Source organism: Ursus maritimus, unplaced genomic scaffold, assembly GCF_017311325.1.
Source record: "Ursus maritimus isolate PB19 unplaced genomic scaffold, ASM1731132v1 scaffold_21, whole genome shotgun sequence".
NCBI classification, from domain to species: Eukaryota; Metazoa; Chordata; class Mammalia; order Carnivora; family Ursidae; genus Ursus; species Ursus maritimus.
Genome location: NW_024424564.1, coordinates 39,999,712 through 40,014,603, shown reverse-complemented (window position 1 = coordinate 40,014,603; position 14,892 = coordinate 39,999,712). Strand labels below are relative to the sequence as shown.

Here is a 14,892-nt window from a genome sequence, read left to right as displayed (position 1 = left end):
AGACAAGAAATGAAGGTGGCAGTGTCCAGTTCCAAGGCTTGAGAAGCTGTGCAGTGACCAACAGGTACACACACGCCATTAATAAATAATTATGGTGATACAACATAAAATATTTTTTTCAATGTATTTCTATTATTTCTACAAATGGCTACTAAATTGTTAGGTAATAAGTACTTGTTAAATTGTTTGGACCAACTACTTAATAGGACTTTTAGGTGTTTCTTTTGGCCTAGGGGGTGTCATGAAAACTGAGAAAGTTTGGGAATTTCTAGAAGCACACCTGTGCAGGTGTAGGAGAAAGAATATAGAATTTATTTGGCATGAGATAGGAAATCAATAATGGAGAGTTCTTATTATAGCAATGCTGAGGTGTTAGTCACTTCACAGTAATTCTCATGGGAGTATTTAATTTGAATTGAACTTGGAAAGGATGGGAGTAACCAAAAGGAGTTCATCCCAACAGATCCAAAGTGTGATGACATGTAGAAGCTAGACTGATAGGGATATTCGGATATTCTCATGTTTCTAAAATTGTCTTAAAATGATGACCTAGGTAAAATGTATTCCTGAATTCCTGAGTTGTTAAAAATGATACCTATCTCATAGGTTTTTTTGTGAAGCTTAAATGAGTAAACCTAAAGAAAACAGTGCCTGGCACATACCAAGCAACCAGTGGATGTTGAATATTGTTAATATTTGTTAGTATTATTATCTTTTTCATCATCATCATCATCATCACCACCACCACCACTCTCATCTCTGAAGGAGGCATATCCCACTAGCACAGCAGAATTATTAACCCATCATAAAACATGGACAAAATTATTTGTTAGTTTTTTGGCAGGTTAGGAAATCTGGGATCAACTGCCTCTCCCCCCACCCCAGCCTTTTTAAAGGCTCATCCTTAACTGGCTTGAACCCTGGAAGGATTCTCTTGCAAATCCTTTGAACCAGGATTTTACTAAAGACTGATCTGATAAACATTTCCTAACCTCTTTAGGTCCTAGTTCTATACCTGTTTGGAACAACCTCTAGGGCAACTTTGGGGACAAATTGTATTTTTCTTTCATTTATCTGATGGATTTAAGTTTTACTTCTCTCACCTGTCTTGGTATTAATGACAAGGCAGCGTTCCTGATATTTATTGGCACAAATCAATATGTTAGTCCATAAAGTCTCTTACTGGGACAGTCACCTCTTAATGGCATTAGTAAAGTAGCAGATTGTGTCAGTAAGTGACTTGTGTGTTTTTTTCACTTTATAAAGTACTTTAACGTGTTATTTTCATTATTGTGGTATTTTCCCAAGGGCTAGACATGGCAGACAGTATCTTCATTTCGTGGAGGAAGAAATGGAGGTCCGAAAGACACCTGACTCATCCAGGATTACGCAGCTAGGTTATGACAGATCCATGCCTAGAATCACAAACTTTCTAATTTCAGTTTAGTGCTTTTTAAAAATGATCCTGTGTACTGCAGTCTCTTGCCTCACACCCTAAAAATGGGGACCAGAGCATGGGATGACTCAGAACTCCCGAGGTCCATTCCTTGGGCCCATCTTCTGGCCTTGGGAAAATCGTTTAACTTCTCTGAATCTTTATTTCTTCATCTGCGAAGTTAAATAATAATATTACTGTAATTTTCCTGAGGGGTTGTTGTAATTAGTGTTGGAACCAAGATTCAAGTCCAGATGGTCTGGTTCTTGAGTCTGTGCTCTTAACTACTAGTTACACTGACTCCTGTCCTCATTAAGGGATAAAGTAAAATTTAACGGTATCAGAGTTGTGTAGCAAGCTAGAGGTATTGGGGATATAGTGACTGTATCAGCTATCACTTCCAATTTAACTCAATCTTCTAAAGCAATTCGAGGCTTCAGAGCTCTGGAGAGTAGGATTAAGCTTAATGTTCACTGCATACATGATCGGTCTTGCCATTCAGAATGTAGATGCAACATTGGAAAAGAAGGCTGAGATTTTTAGCAATGTGTTTTTTCTAAACTTTTTTAAAGAGTGTCAGAAAATTCTGTTTTGTTTTTCTCCTTACAGCACTGGGAGGTGTTCAAAAAGGTAACAGAAGTTTTCATTTTAGTTCCTGCACTTCTTGGTCTTAAAGGGAACTTGGAAATGACCTTGGCATCCAGATTATCCACTGCAGTAAGTTTTTTCCTACCTCTAAGTATATAGATTACATATACTGTTTCTTTCTGGGAAGGAGAATTTATTATCAGGAAAGTTTTTTTCGTCTCTCTGACAAATTTCTGGACCTCAGGGTTATGCTAAGTAGTTATGCCTGATAATATACCCCTCAAGTTCTCTACCTTAGCTAATTTGTGAATTATAGGCTCTCCTTTATCCTGAGAAGTAGGATACTTGCCTCATTTTGCTCCAGGGCATTCTGGCAATTATCATCAGTGCTTAAGACCTGGGACAAGTTAGATACTGAGATTCTTTGTGGTTAAATGGTTGGTTGATTGGTATTTAAACCTTTTGTGGTTATAAAAGTAATACATGCTTACTGTAAAAACTGAAGAAAAGGGGATAATTATATAGAAGAAAATTTAAAACCACTCCAGATTCTTCACCTAGACATAATCATATATTAATATTTTGGTATAGATCCTTCTGTACTTGGATATCTGTCTGTACTTGGATATCTATACTTATACGTAGTTAGGCATAATATAGACTAGATGCATACTGTATATTTTTAAAGTGAACAAGAATCATATATATTCTCTCTTAAAATCTGTGATACCCATTTGAAGATATACCATGATCATCCTTCTATATCAATAAATATAGACCTATGTCATTATTTTTATTGGCTATGTACTTTTCCCTTCTATAGTTCTCCTACAGTTTAGTCCATCATCTATTATTGGGTATATAGGCTGTTTCTAATATTTTGCTATTATAAACAATGTTATAATGAATACTTTTATACATACAGTTTTGCATTCTTTTATTTCTTTTGGGCATATTCTAAGATTGTAACTAAAGTGTTCAGAAAAAAATGCATTCTTTTAAGGCTTTAGCTACATATGTTAAATTGTCATCCAGAAAGTTTAAACATTTTTTAAAAATGTTGCCAGTAACAGGGTTCTGAGTTATTTTTAGAAGCCCAAAAGACATCATTCTCTCACTGTAACATCTGTTGGGGGTTCACCATTGTGCAACCAAATCATGTTGGTTAAAATCACGTTGCTAGTGGGGTTCACTTCAATGAACCATCTACCCATTTAACGTTAAATTAAGCTGTCGTTATTACTAACTGTAGTACCCTTAGTATATGAAGTTAGGGTTTTTTTTGTTTGCTTAAAGATGCTGCAGTGAATGAGCCCATCTATGAAGTAGGGGGGAAATTTGCATATCTAAAGGTAACCAGGAAGCTGAACAACTGTGTTGGTGATAGAATACAGATGGAAATTCCTCACTTTTTGCATCTTGGAAGCCAGTTACATTGCTCCATCGTTAAATTTTTAGATCCAAGGTTTAAAGACAAAGTTTTCTCAAGCGATCATGTGAAGCCATTAAGTACATGTAAAAATATTTTAAAAAATGTGCTGGAACAGCAGTCTTAGACTTCTCTGAAAATATTTAGAAAGCATCATCAAGCAATGTACAAAACTTCAGTTTATGGAATTACTTCAATGAAATTGCATCCTCACCATCAACCAAATCTTCAAACCTAAGAATTAAAGAGGAAATATCTTTCATCAGTTATTGTATGAGAGGAAAGAAAGTCCAGTAATTTGGTAACACCATCGTTCTTAGAAGTATCTAAATTGGCAAAACTAGCCCAAACCAATCTCGATTCTCTAATGACTCCGTTATAAAGTGGGCATCTATATAGAATTACATATAGGAGGTATAGTGACCACAGGATCGATCTAGTAGCTCTCAGTGCTAAGAAGTGATTTCTAAAAAATGTAATGCCGCGATGGTAATATAATTTTTAAAATTTGGTTAAATTTCACATTCTAGTATCTCAGAAGTTCATTATATAATGGTGACATTTGGTGTCCACTGAATATTGATTTTCACACTTTGTGTTCGCGAGAATGTGTGTCCATTATACCACTAGCTTTTGCCTTAAAAACAAAACAAAACCTTTTATGTAGTTTTACCAATGTTTTTGGAGTTAGTGAAATTATACACATGTGTTCCGTGTACCATCTTTTTTTCCCAGTGATCTACATTTGCATTACGCTTTAAGAACTGGTGGGTTAGCCAGGTAAAACTTGATCCAAGAGGTTTATGGCCAGAGAGGGGAATAACGAAGAGGTCTTGAAAAACAAAACTGGCAACATTTAAAGGAAAAGGAAGTTATTGGAATGAAAGTTAAAAGGTAGCTTTAGTTTCATTTTGTTGGAGAGTGAACTTTGTTCTGATAAATATAGTTAAGCATACAAGCTTTTAAGCAACTTGATAACTCTGCCCGGAAAACTGAAATTTCGGCTAGCCTATCTCAAAGAAAATATTTCTAAAAACAACATTCTTGAGCATTCTCCAGTATTTGTTTAGATTCAAGTAAGAGAGGGAACATGCCATGCCATTTGGAAACAGGCTCTGCTGTAGGGAAGCCGGTTGAAAAGGGGTATGGTACAAATTAATTTAACTTGCTTGTATTACCATTAATACTGAATAAAGATGAATTTAATGTTAATCTTTTAATTTAAACTTTATTTGTTGTGGCATTTATATTTTATGTTAGACCTTCCCATCAAATGTCTGGTTACATTTATTTGTTCATATTTAAGAAAGGGGAACTCCAAAGCTGATTAGAAGCAAAGCCCATGGGAGGAGTTGATCAACCAACATCTTCACTGCAGAGTGAACTAGCTGGGCCTTTCTTTGGGGTGGTAGAGGTGGAGTTAATATCTTCCATAGATCAAGAATTTTGTCACTGATTATAAGATATTTGAGTCATTAACTGAAGAAATTACTTAGTTCTCTAAGCAATGAAGACCCCATAAACTAAGTGAATATACTATGTTATCATAGCTTGATCCCATGAGTTACTACTTTTCTGTTTACTAATTTGTTTACTTTTATTTTTTCAGGTTATTTAGCATAGGCACAGCTCAGTCAATGTCAAGGGCCGGAGGCAGGACTGCTGTTGATATGTTAGATCAATGATTCTGCAGGTGTGGTCTCTGATAAACACGGTTAGCAACTTGTTAGAAATGCAGATTCTCAGCCCCACCCCAAAGCTACCGAATCAGAAACTGGGGGTGTGGCTCAGCAATCTGTATTTTATTTTATTTTTTATTTTATTATTTTTTTAAATGATTTTATTTATTCATTCGACAGAGATAGAGACAGCCAGCGAGAGAGGGAACACAAGCAGGGGGAGTGGGAGAGGAAGAAGCAGGCTCACAGTGGAGGAGCCTGATGTGGGGCTCGATCCCATAACGCCGGGATCACGCCCTGAGCCGGAGGCAGACGCCTAACCACTGTGCCACCCAGGCGCCCCAGCAATCTGTATATTAACCAGAGATTCTGATATACGTCAAAGTTTGAGAACCACTGTGTTAAATGAACAACATGGAGGCCAATGGGGCTGGGACCAAGTGAGAGAAAGGGAAGATGACAGGGCATGAGATCACCTCGTGGGCCATTGTAAGGACTTTGCTTGTTGTGGGAAATGAAAAGCCATTGGAAGGTTTTGAACAGAGGAGTGCTGTGATCTGATAGGTATTTTTAAGATTATTTTGACTATTGTGTTGAGACAGAGATATACAGGGCCAAAACTAAAGCAGAGAGACAAGTTAAAAGTCTGTTGCAATAGTATAGGTTAGAGGTGATGCTGGCTTGGGCCACGGTTGTAGCAGTGTTATAGTGAGGTATAGTTGGAGTCCAGAACTAATTTTCAGAGAGAGTTGACAGAATTGGCTGATGGATTAGCTGAAATTAAATACTGGGTAGTAGTCACTTAAAATTTCTCAGGATTTGAGAGGGGTAAAAGTAAACAAATTAATAGATGGAAAAGTAGTAACTCATGGCATCAAGCTATGATGACATACTATATTCATCTAGTTTATATTTTCATTGCTTAGACAATTTGATCTCAAGTTTGCTAGGTGGAGTACTACCATTCTTACAGAGTGCTAGAGAATCTTTGCCAGCTGTATTCCAATTCTGATACTCTATCAACTGTTAAAGCAACTCTAGGTTAAAGACTTCTTCCTCCTCCTCCTTCTCGTCTCTTCTTTCTTTTTTCTTCCTCCTCCTCTTCCTCTTCTTTTTCTTCTTCTTTTTAGAAGACGGGAGAGGGAGAGGAGCAGAGAGGCGGGGAGGAGCAGAGGGAGAGAGAGAATCTCAAGCCGACTCCTGCTGAGTGCAGAGCCTGACTTGGGGCTCCATCCCATGATCTCGAGATCATGACCTGAGCTGAAATCATGAGTTGGATGCTTAACTACCGACTGAGCCACCCAGGCACCCCCTAGGTTAAAGACTTCTTAATAGCAAAGTCCCCAGAGCCTCACCTTCAATGGACTCTTCACTGACTGTTCTCTACTTGAAATTTTTTATTAACCTTGACGTTGAGGCCCCACACTATCTTCCTTCCATGTCTTTCATGACTTCCTCTTAGTCTACTTTCTTGGTTTCTTTTTCTTTATCTTGATCTGAGGTTTTCCTGAAGAATTAGTACCTTGTTTCATGTTCTCTGTCAATAATTTCACGTAGTCCACCACTGCTTGCACATTGCTAATTGCTAACTCTCGGATCTGTATCTCCAGCCTCCTTCCTGACCTCCAGAGCTGAATTTTCAATTGTCTACGCCACTCAGTACATTCAAAACTAAATTCATTACTTTCCCTTTACCTGTGCTTTCTATATTTCTTACCAATCATTCCCTCCCTTCTATCCAGTTAATGTCTAGGCTGTCAGTTCAGCCTATGAAATCCCTCTCCCCTTCCTCTTATGCCCCACCTGCCACTAAAGTGGGGTCCTGGGATCGAGTTCTACGTCGGGCTCCCTGCTCAGTGAGAGGTCTGGTTCTCTCTCTCTCCCCCTACACCTCTCCGCCTGCTTGTGCTCGCCCTCTGTCAAATAAATAAATAAAATCTTAAAAAAAAACCTTGTTATTCTATAAAGGTAAAGGTTAATTGTTCTCAGATAAAAAGATATTTCAATAAAAAGGTTTCCTATTTTAACAAGGGAGATTTAATAATGATGACTTCAAATCAACTTTATCTTGCCCTCTTACTTGAGTCAAAATTTATCTCTAAATTATAATGATTAACTTGAAAATTTTTTTCCTGGATTTTAATCTTTTCGACCGTAGATATATATTATGGTAGGTAATTGTTGTGGATATATAATAGTAGTATATAATTAGAAAATAATCCAACTACAGTGATTCTGTAAATTGTTGGGTTTAAGTTCTATTATCTGAAGTCTAAAATTTTCTGCTTCTGGATGCTAGATATGAAAGAGTCAAAAATGGCACCCACTGTCCTGAAGACAACATATTTTTAAAGCCTATAAATCTATTTTCCAGTAGCAAATTGCCTAGCACGGTTTGAGGAGCACTTCGCCACTTCAGACAAAACTGATTTCTGTTGCCTCAAACATCTTCTCAGAGAACTCTTAATTCTCTGAAATTATCATTCTACCTTTATTTATTTATTTATTTATTTATTTATTTATTTATTCGACAGAGATAGAGACAGCCAGCGAGAGAGGGAACACAGGCAGGGAGAGTGGGAGAGGAAGAAGCAGGCTCATAGCGGAGGAGCCTGATGTGGGGCTCGATCCCACAACACCGGGATCACGCCCTGAGCCAAAGGCAGACGCCCAACCGCTGTGCCACCCAGGCGCCCCATCATTCTATCTTTTTAATTCTAGATCCAAAACATATTTTCAAGCCCTTACAATACGCCAGGTGCTATTGTATACTAGGGAGTCAGCAGTACATAAACCAGAAAATGCTCTTGCCTTTATTGAGCTTACATTCCAATAGAGGCGTGTAGAAAAGCGGGCAAAGCCTTTCCCTAACAATTTTAAGTTAGACTTCCAGTTCAGAGTGTAAAACTTCTAAAATACAGAACAATTAAACCCCAAATAATGATATTAATAACTACAGCATAATTTTGATATAGTTACAATCTCAATATTGTTTCCTGAATTTGGCATAATTCTAAATTTTACAAGTTCTTGTCTGATTGTTAGATACAAATGAAACTGCATATTTCTGTTAGTTCTTAATTTTAGAGTATTTTTTTTAAAAGATTTTATTTATTCATTCGACAGAGAGACATAGGCAGCGAGAGAGGGAGCACAAGCAGGGGGAGTGGGAGAGGTAGAGGCAGGCTCCCAGTGGAGGAGCCCGAGGTGGGGCTCGATCCCAGAACGCCGGGATCACGCCCTGAGCCGAAAGCAGACGCTTAATGACTGAGCCACCCAGGCGCCCCTAGAGTATGTTTCTTAAGTTATAAATACCAATCCACAGCTATAGCTTTGTGGACTGGAACTCCTTATGTTTAATCTAAAACTGTTTCAGTCATCTAGATTTTTAACTCCCCCCTTTGTCTGAAGCTTTACTGAGGTATAATTGACACCAATCAACTACAGAAATGCAAAGTCCACAGCTGGATGAGTTTCAGTACATGGTATACACATGTGAAACCTCTACCACGGTCAAGGTTACGAGCATCGTCATCACCCCTGCACATTCAGAAAGATATTAGGGTGTGTGTATGCAGGTACGTATATGTGCATTTTGCCATATTATGTTTTATAAAATATTTCAAGCATGTAAAAAATATAAGGTTTCATATCATAATGGCAGAATGAAGTAATGAGTGAACGTTTCCAGAGATGAACAGTTAGAGAACCTAGACAAACTGAAGGCAATAGAAAGTGGTCAAAGACAGGTAGAAGCGGAGTTCACCCTCAAAAGACTAGTCTACAATGGGTAAGAATTGCAGTGTTCATAGCTTTTTTGCCTGAGGGAGCTTCCCCAATCCTTGGATCTCATGTGGCAGAAAACCTACAGTCTGACCAGTTTGAGGTGACAGAGGTCAGGGAGTCTGATAAAAAATAAACCCAAAAAGCAAAACAAAACAGGGGCGCCTGGGTGGCGTGGTCATTGGGCGTCTGCCTTCGGCTCAGGGCATGATCCTGGCGTTATGGGATCGAGCCCCACATCAGGCTCCTCTGCTATGAGACTGCTTTTTCCTCTCCCACTCCCCCTGCTTGTGTTCCCTCTCTCTCTGGCTGTCTCTATCTCTGTTAAATAAATAAATAAAATCTTTAAAACAAAAACAAAAACCAACTAGACAGAAACATGAACGGGGCCTATACTTAAAAGACAAATACATTGGCTAAGATTTGTGAGTTTTTTGGTTTTTTTTTTTTTTTTTTGACCAAATGCCTTTTGTGACTTGTACATAGGTCTAGTGGCAGAAAGTGGAAGTTTTATTGTGTTGGATTATTAGATAACAGAACTCGGAGCTGACAGAGCAGGTAGAAATTTATGGAGAAATCTCAACAGTAAGAGAACAGTAGAAAGCATGAGCCCCAAAATCTGGGTGCAAGTTCTGCTCAGATTTTTGGCTGACCACGAAACTACACAGGTGCAGGGATGATCCCCAAATGGCTAGGCTAAAAAGCAATAGCAGGTAGCGGAAAGAACCAGCTTTGCTAAAGCAAAGGTATGAGCTGCTCTACACTATGAGAGAGACAAGAGTCTGTCTGCAGTTTGCGACCAGGCAAATTAACTGCCTATTAGAAGGGAATCCAGTAATACTTAGAAGAACATAACGTTATTGGAATCATTGAAACACATTATCACTCTGTCTAGTGTTTAACCAAAAATTATTAGATATAGGAAGAAACACAAAAGTGTGATTCATATTTAGGAAAAGTGAGATTCATACTCAGTCAATGGAAAGTGACTGAAAGCAGGCCCAGATGTTGGTTTTAACAGAATCTTTCAAAGCATCTAGTGTAAACAAGCTCAAAGAACTAAAGGAAAAAGTTATCAGAGAGTTAAACAAATGTATGTATTAATGAATAACTGCATAGGGAATCTTAAGAAAGAAATCATAGACAAAAAGCTGAGATTATTTCCTTTTCTAGTTGCCAGGTTTTTAAATTCACCAGTTGTGTGTTTTTAAATAAAATTTTTGATTATAGCAGTGCCACATGTTCAGCGATGAAAATTTGGAAAATTCACTAATGAACAAAGAAGAAAATAAAAATTATCCACAAGCCCGTCATTCAGAAATAACAATGGTTAACATTCAGGTTTATTTTTTTATATACCTTTTTTGGGGGAGCACGTATTTAATATATATATGTGTGTATATATATATATATATATATATATTTTTTTTTTTTATTAGAGAGCACAAGGATATATTAATATATATACACACACACACACATATATATATATATATATACATATATATATATATGACAAATACTTCAATGGAGACTTTCAGTACCCTTGTTTCAACTATTTACATATTAAATGTATTTTTCCAAAATGAGTTATAGTATTTGTAAATCTATAATTTCAAGGTCACTCCAACCCACTTTTATCTTTAGTCCCAATAAATCTTAAAGCCTATCCATAACTCTTGTGCTTCAGGTCAGATAAGTAACATATACATCTATGAAGAAGTGGGGTGTAGTGATTTTATAAATTTTATAAAATTTTATAAATTTTATAAGAAGTAGAGACTGCAGACTCAACCTAAGGCATTTAGATTCAAAAAATTAAAACCACTGCATTGGCCAAAACATATCTTCAGGCTCTGACCACCTCAGCTCTACTCTTTCCTTTAAAACTAGCTAGTGTCTTTGCAAAAATATTGGTCTATTTTTCTAGTACTTTAAAATTAATTAATTAATCTGGGTTATATAGACGTCTTTATCAGATCATATCCCACTATATTTTGTCACCTTCCAAGTTCTTAGTTTTTCCTAGCTGAGTATCATCAGGTCAGTTAATCTAATTAAAGTAGGTTTAGCAAAGGCCTTTAGAAGTACACTCATTCTTCTTCTCTACCCTGGAAAAATTTCGATGGTTCATATTAATCCTAGGCCACTGGACAGTATGGTATGTCAGCCCAATTTTTGGTTCAGTTTTTATAATATGGAGGCAACAAAGGTCAATTTTCTGTATCCTGCCGAACTCCCACTTTCACCCCCAACGCATGCCCATTCCATAAGTATTTTCCCTAAGTAGTTAAATTTGGGTCAACACTTCTCTTTTCTCTGTTTTAAAAATCCTTGCTTCTGGGGCACCTGGGTGGCACAGCGGTCGGGCGTCTGCCTTCGGCTCAGGGTGTGATCCCGGCGTTATGGAATTGAGCCCCACATCAGGCTCCTCCGCTATGAGCCTGCTTCTTCCTCTCCCACTCCCCCTGCTTGTGTTCCCTCTCTCACTGGCTGTCTCTATCTCTGTCGAATAAATAAATAAAATCTTTAAAAAAATAAAAATAAAAATCCTTGCTTCTAAAAATCTTTGCTTTATAAAAAAAATGATTATTATTTGTGACTATATTCCACTTTGTGTTTATTTCACATAATACACTGTGATTTCACACCATAAATTATATTTCATAAATGTGAAATACGTTTTATTTCACATCATACATTAACTCGCTATTTATTATTCATGTTAGACTAAAAGGACTCTAGATTCAGAGACTTAGAGATCTGGAAGGGACTTAGAAATTGTGATCTTCATCAATTATAAAACAGATTAATTGAATAGTGTGATGTGGTTCTATGTGGGTTTGGTCAGTGGAACTACCGTGGTATATATTGTGGCAAAGGAATTTAATTGACCAATTTGGGCTGACACAAATGTGGGCGAAGTAAAGGTCTGTGATGGGAGGGTCAGAGAAGTAGCCTGAAGCACTGGAGCAGGGGAAGAAAGGCATGGGTGCATTGCAGTGTAGACCTCTGGGTGCCAACTCTGTCTGACTACTAAGACCTTACAGAAATAATGGCCTCTCCTTTGCTTCTGCCTTCCAAATCTTAGGCAAGTTCCTGCCGCTGGTAGACTGTAACCTGCAGCTCTAAGAAAGAGGATTTTGAGGAAGATAGTTCCAGGCTTTAGAAGGGACCGGTGGCAATGGTACCAAGTGAATTTGGCACAGTGGCCTACTTAATTCACAGCATCCATTCATTCTGTGACTCACCTTTCTTCACCTTCTCCTAGACCCTAGTGTATGTGTAATCCGTCTCTACTGATCATCAAGCAATTCTGGAGTCTTGATGTCTTATACTTTTTCATGGAATCATTTTCGATTGCTTCCCATACCTACAGACCTCTTTCTAAAAGTTATTAAAAATAACACCAATTTCTCTCATGCTTATTTCTTGAACACTAAACCTGAAATAGATTCACTCTTTAAACATTGCTTGTACCTTATTACTCACTGAAGCAAAAACCCAAGTTGTTAGAGCTACAAACACAAATTTCATGAATAATGTAGATTTCCAGGCTTAGGGAAGAAATCTGCAAATAAAGACAGCATGAATAATTATACTGAAAAACTGAGAAATCTTAATATTTGCAGTGCTGGGTACTTTGAAACTAGAGCCCAGGGGGAGGTTCAAGAATTCTGTTTTCCAAATTGGTAGTGGAAATGTTGACATAGCACTGCTGGTCTGAAGCCAGTGAGCTAAACTCTAGTCTGTCCATGAAGTACCCAAAAATAACAGCCCTCATGTATCTCCTACTTTACCCATTCACCTATCTTCGACGACCAAGCAGATGATGAATAATTGAAACCCAGCTCAGTATATTTTTTTAGTAATAAAGATCATTCACTGCTTTCCAAATGATTGCATTAGAAAAACTCAGAAGATTTGGATATACATGTTTTGAATCCTAAATGGTTGAAAAGTAACGATTTTGCTTATAGAGCAATTGAATAATAATCTTTCAGAGCGTATTCTTCCATTTAGCAGAAAGATGTATAAATTTTAATAGTGAGGTTACACGATCAAAATTTATATGAACTGAATGAATTTTTTATTGCTAGCAGTTTTAGTCTTGACTCCAATATAAATTATGTACATATAAATGATTTGTTTAATCCCGGGTTTTCTGTTCACTAATTCTTCAAATTACATTAGTTTCACGATACGAATAAAATGCTAGCAGTTCAAAATTATGTAATGATTTATATTGGGCCTCAGTACACAAAATTTGGAGTGTTAGGATAACATTTGATGATGTTAATTGTAAACAGTGTACTAATTGGTCCACTAGTTCTTGTGAGCTAGTAATTAAATTAAAAAAAATGTTTTTCTAAACATCTTGGGCAAGCTAAATGTGAGATACAAGACTGGTAGTGAATTCAGAATTATATTTCAAGTACAGTGTGAGTTCATCAGATTTACTAAAGAATTATCTTTGGCTTTAAGACTTCATATACCTGTTTAAACAGTGAAAGCATATAGATCAGTCAGTGATAGATGATGAAAGTTATCTATTTTAACAGGTAAATATTGGGAAGATGGATTCGCCCATTGAAAAGTGGAACCTCATAATTGGCAACTTGGCTTTAAAGCAGGTAAGTGATGCATATATTTGTTTACAGATCCTGGGTTTATACATCTTGGGTTTTACTTGTAAGAGTGGAATAAATTTTGGTGCGATTAAGTTTACCAGCTAATTATTTCAGGGGACCCAAAACAATAATTTAGTACCATGAAAAAGTGATAGAATAAATGGATACTCATGACCTCTAAAAAGTTTTCTTTCTCTGGAAATTGATCAGGTTTTTCCAAATATGAAAAATGATAAAAAGAGAAAAATATATAAATTTTTAATCCTGTGTTATAGAGCCAGAATTTGAGTATTTGAGTTAGTATCTATACAAACAAATATTTAGCACTTCATTGCTTAGGTTTTATTTTTCTACTTTGATTTTTTAAAGTAAATCTTTAAACTTTTATATATTATAGTCATATGTTTATTTAAAATGAGTTTTTCCTAATTTGTTGTTGTTACTAGTGTTCATATAAATGAGCACATTAGATGTCAGTTACATATACACTAAATCGTAGATTATATATAGATTATCTACAGCTCCTTCTGATCTCAGGTGAATGTCTCTTCCTCCCTAGCTACTTCCTATTGTGACCAAGACACAGGACTGCAGCCCCCTAGTAACACTCTAGCAAGTGGGCTTAAGGAACACTCACTAATTTTAATGTTAGCTCAATTGAGACATCATATTGAGAAACATGGTTGCAGAAAAGTAATTTCATGTATTGCATTTTGAAGACATAGAAATAAAAGAATTTTGGAATATGGGCTTTAAAAAAATATCTGTGCAGCTGCTTCTAAGATCTCAGGGTTAGAAATAAGAAAGTCTGGGATTTAATCTCAGCTCTAACGTTAACCAGCTGTATAAACTTTGTTAATTTACTTAACTTCTCTGGGCTTCTTCGCCCCTTTCTTTTGAATCACAGTATTGCATTAGAGATGTCAATGTTCTTCTCCAGCTTGAAATTGTAGGAACCTACTCAGGGGTAATAAATATTTAACAACAAGAAGGCTACTATAAATTAATATATAAATTAAAATTTGAAAATATATTCCATTTTATTCTTTAAATATTCTAAACTCTTACCAAGTAATACAAGTGGTAGTGTAAATTATTCATCACATCATTCTAAGAACTCCCATCCCAGCTTTCAATTTTTCTTCCCACTCTTCGTCTGCACCCTTCCCTTGTCATCTTCCCTCCCTGCAGCTTTGGTCAGGATGGGAGCCAGAGATGGCGCTGGTTTTCCACCACATGGATCAGCTTCAGAGCGTCTGTGAGCACCTAGAGATTCTTCTCAAATCTTGCGTGCATCTTTGTTTTCATAGAGAACAGAATCTTTACAAAATTTTTGCCAGACTGTCA

General features: G+C 36.8%; 1 protein-coding gene across 2 annotated transcripts in view; it reads left to right on the top strand.

Moving 5' to 3' along the window:
- The window catches only part of SLC41A2 (solute carrier family 41 member 2), a 104,432-nt gene that overhangs the window by 37,809 nt on the left and 51,731 nt on the right, over positions 1-14,892 (top strand). For both annotated transcript variants that reach the window (XM_040637406.1, XM_008705669.2), the window contains exons 3-4: positions 2,045-2,152; positions 13,477-13,548. In XM_040637406.1, the coding sequence (XP_040493340.1) occupies positions 2,045-2,152; positions 13,477-13,548 (180 nt within the window). The remainder of the gene's footprint in view (positions 1-2,044; positions 2,153-13,476; positions 13,549-14,892) is intronic.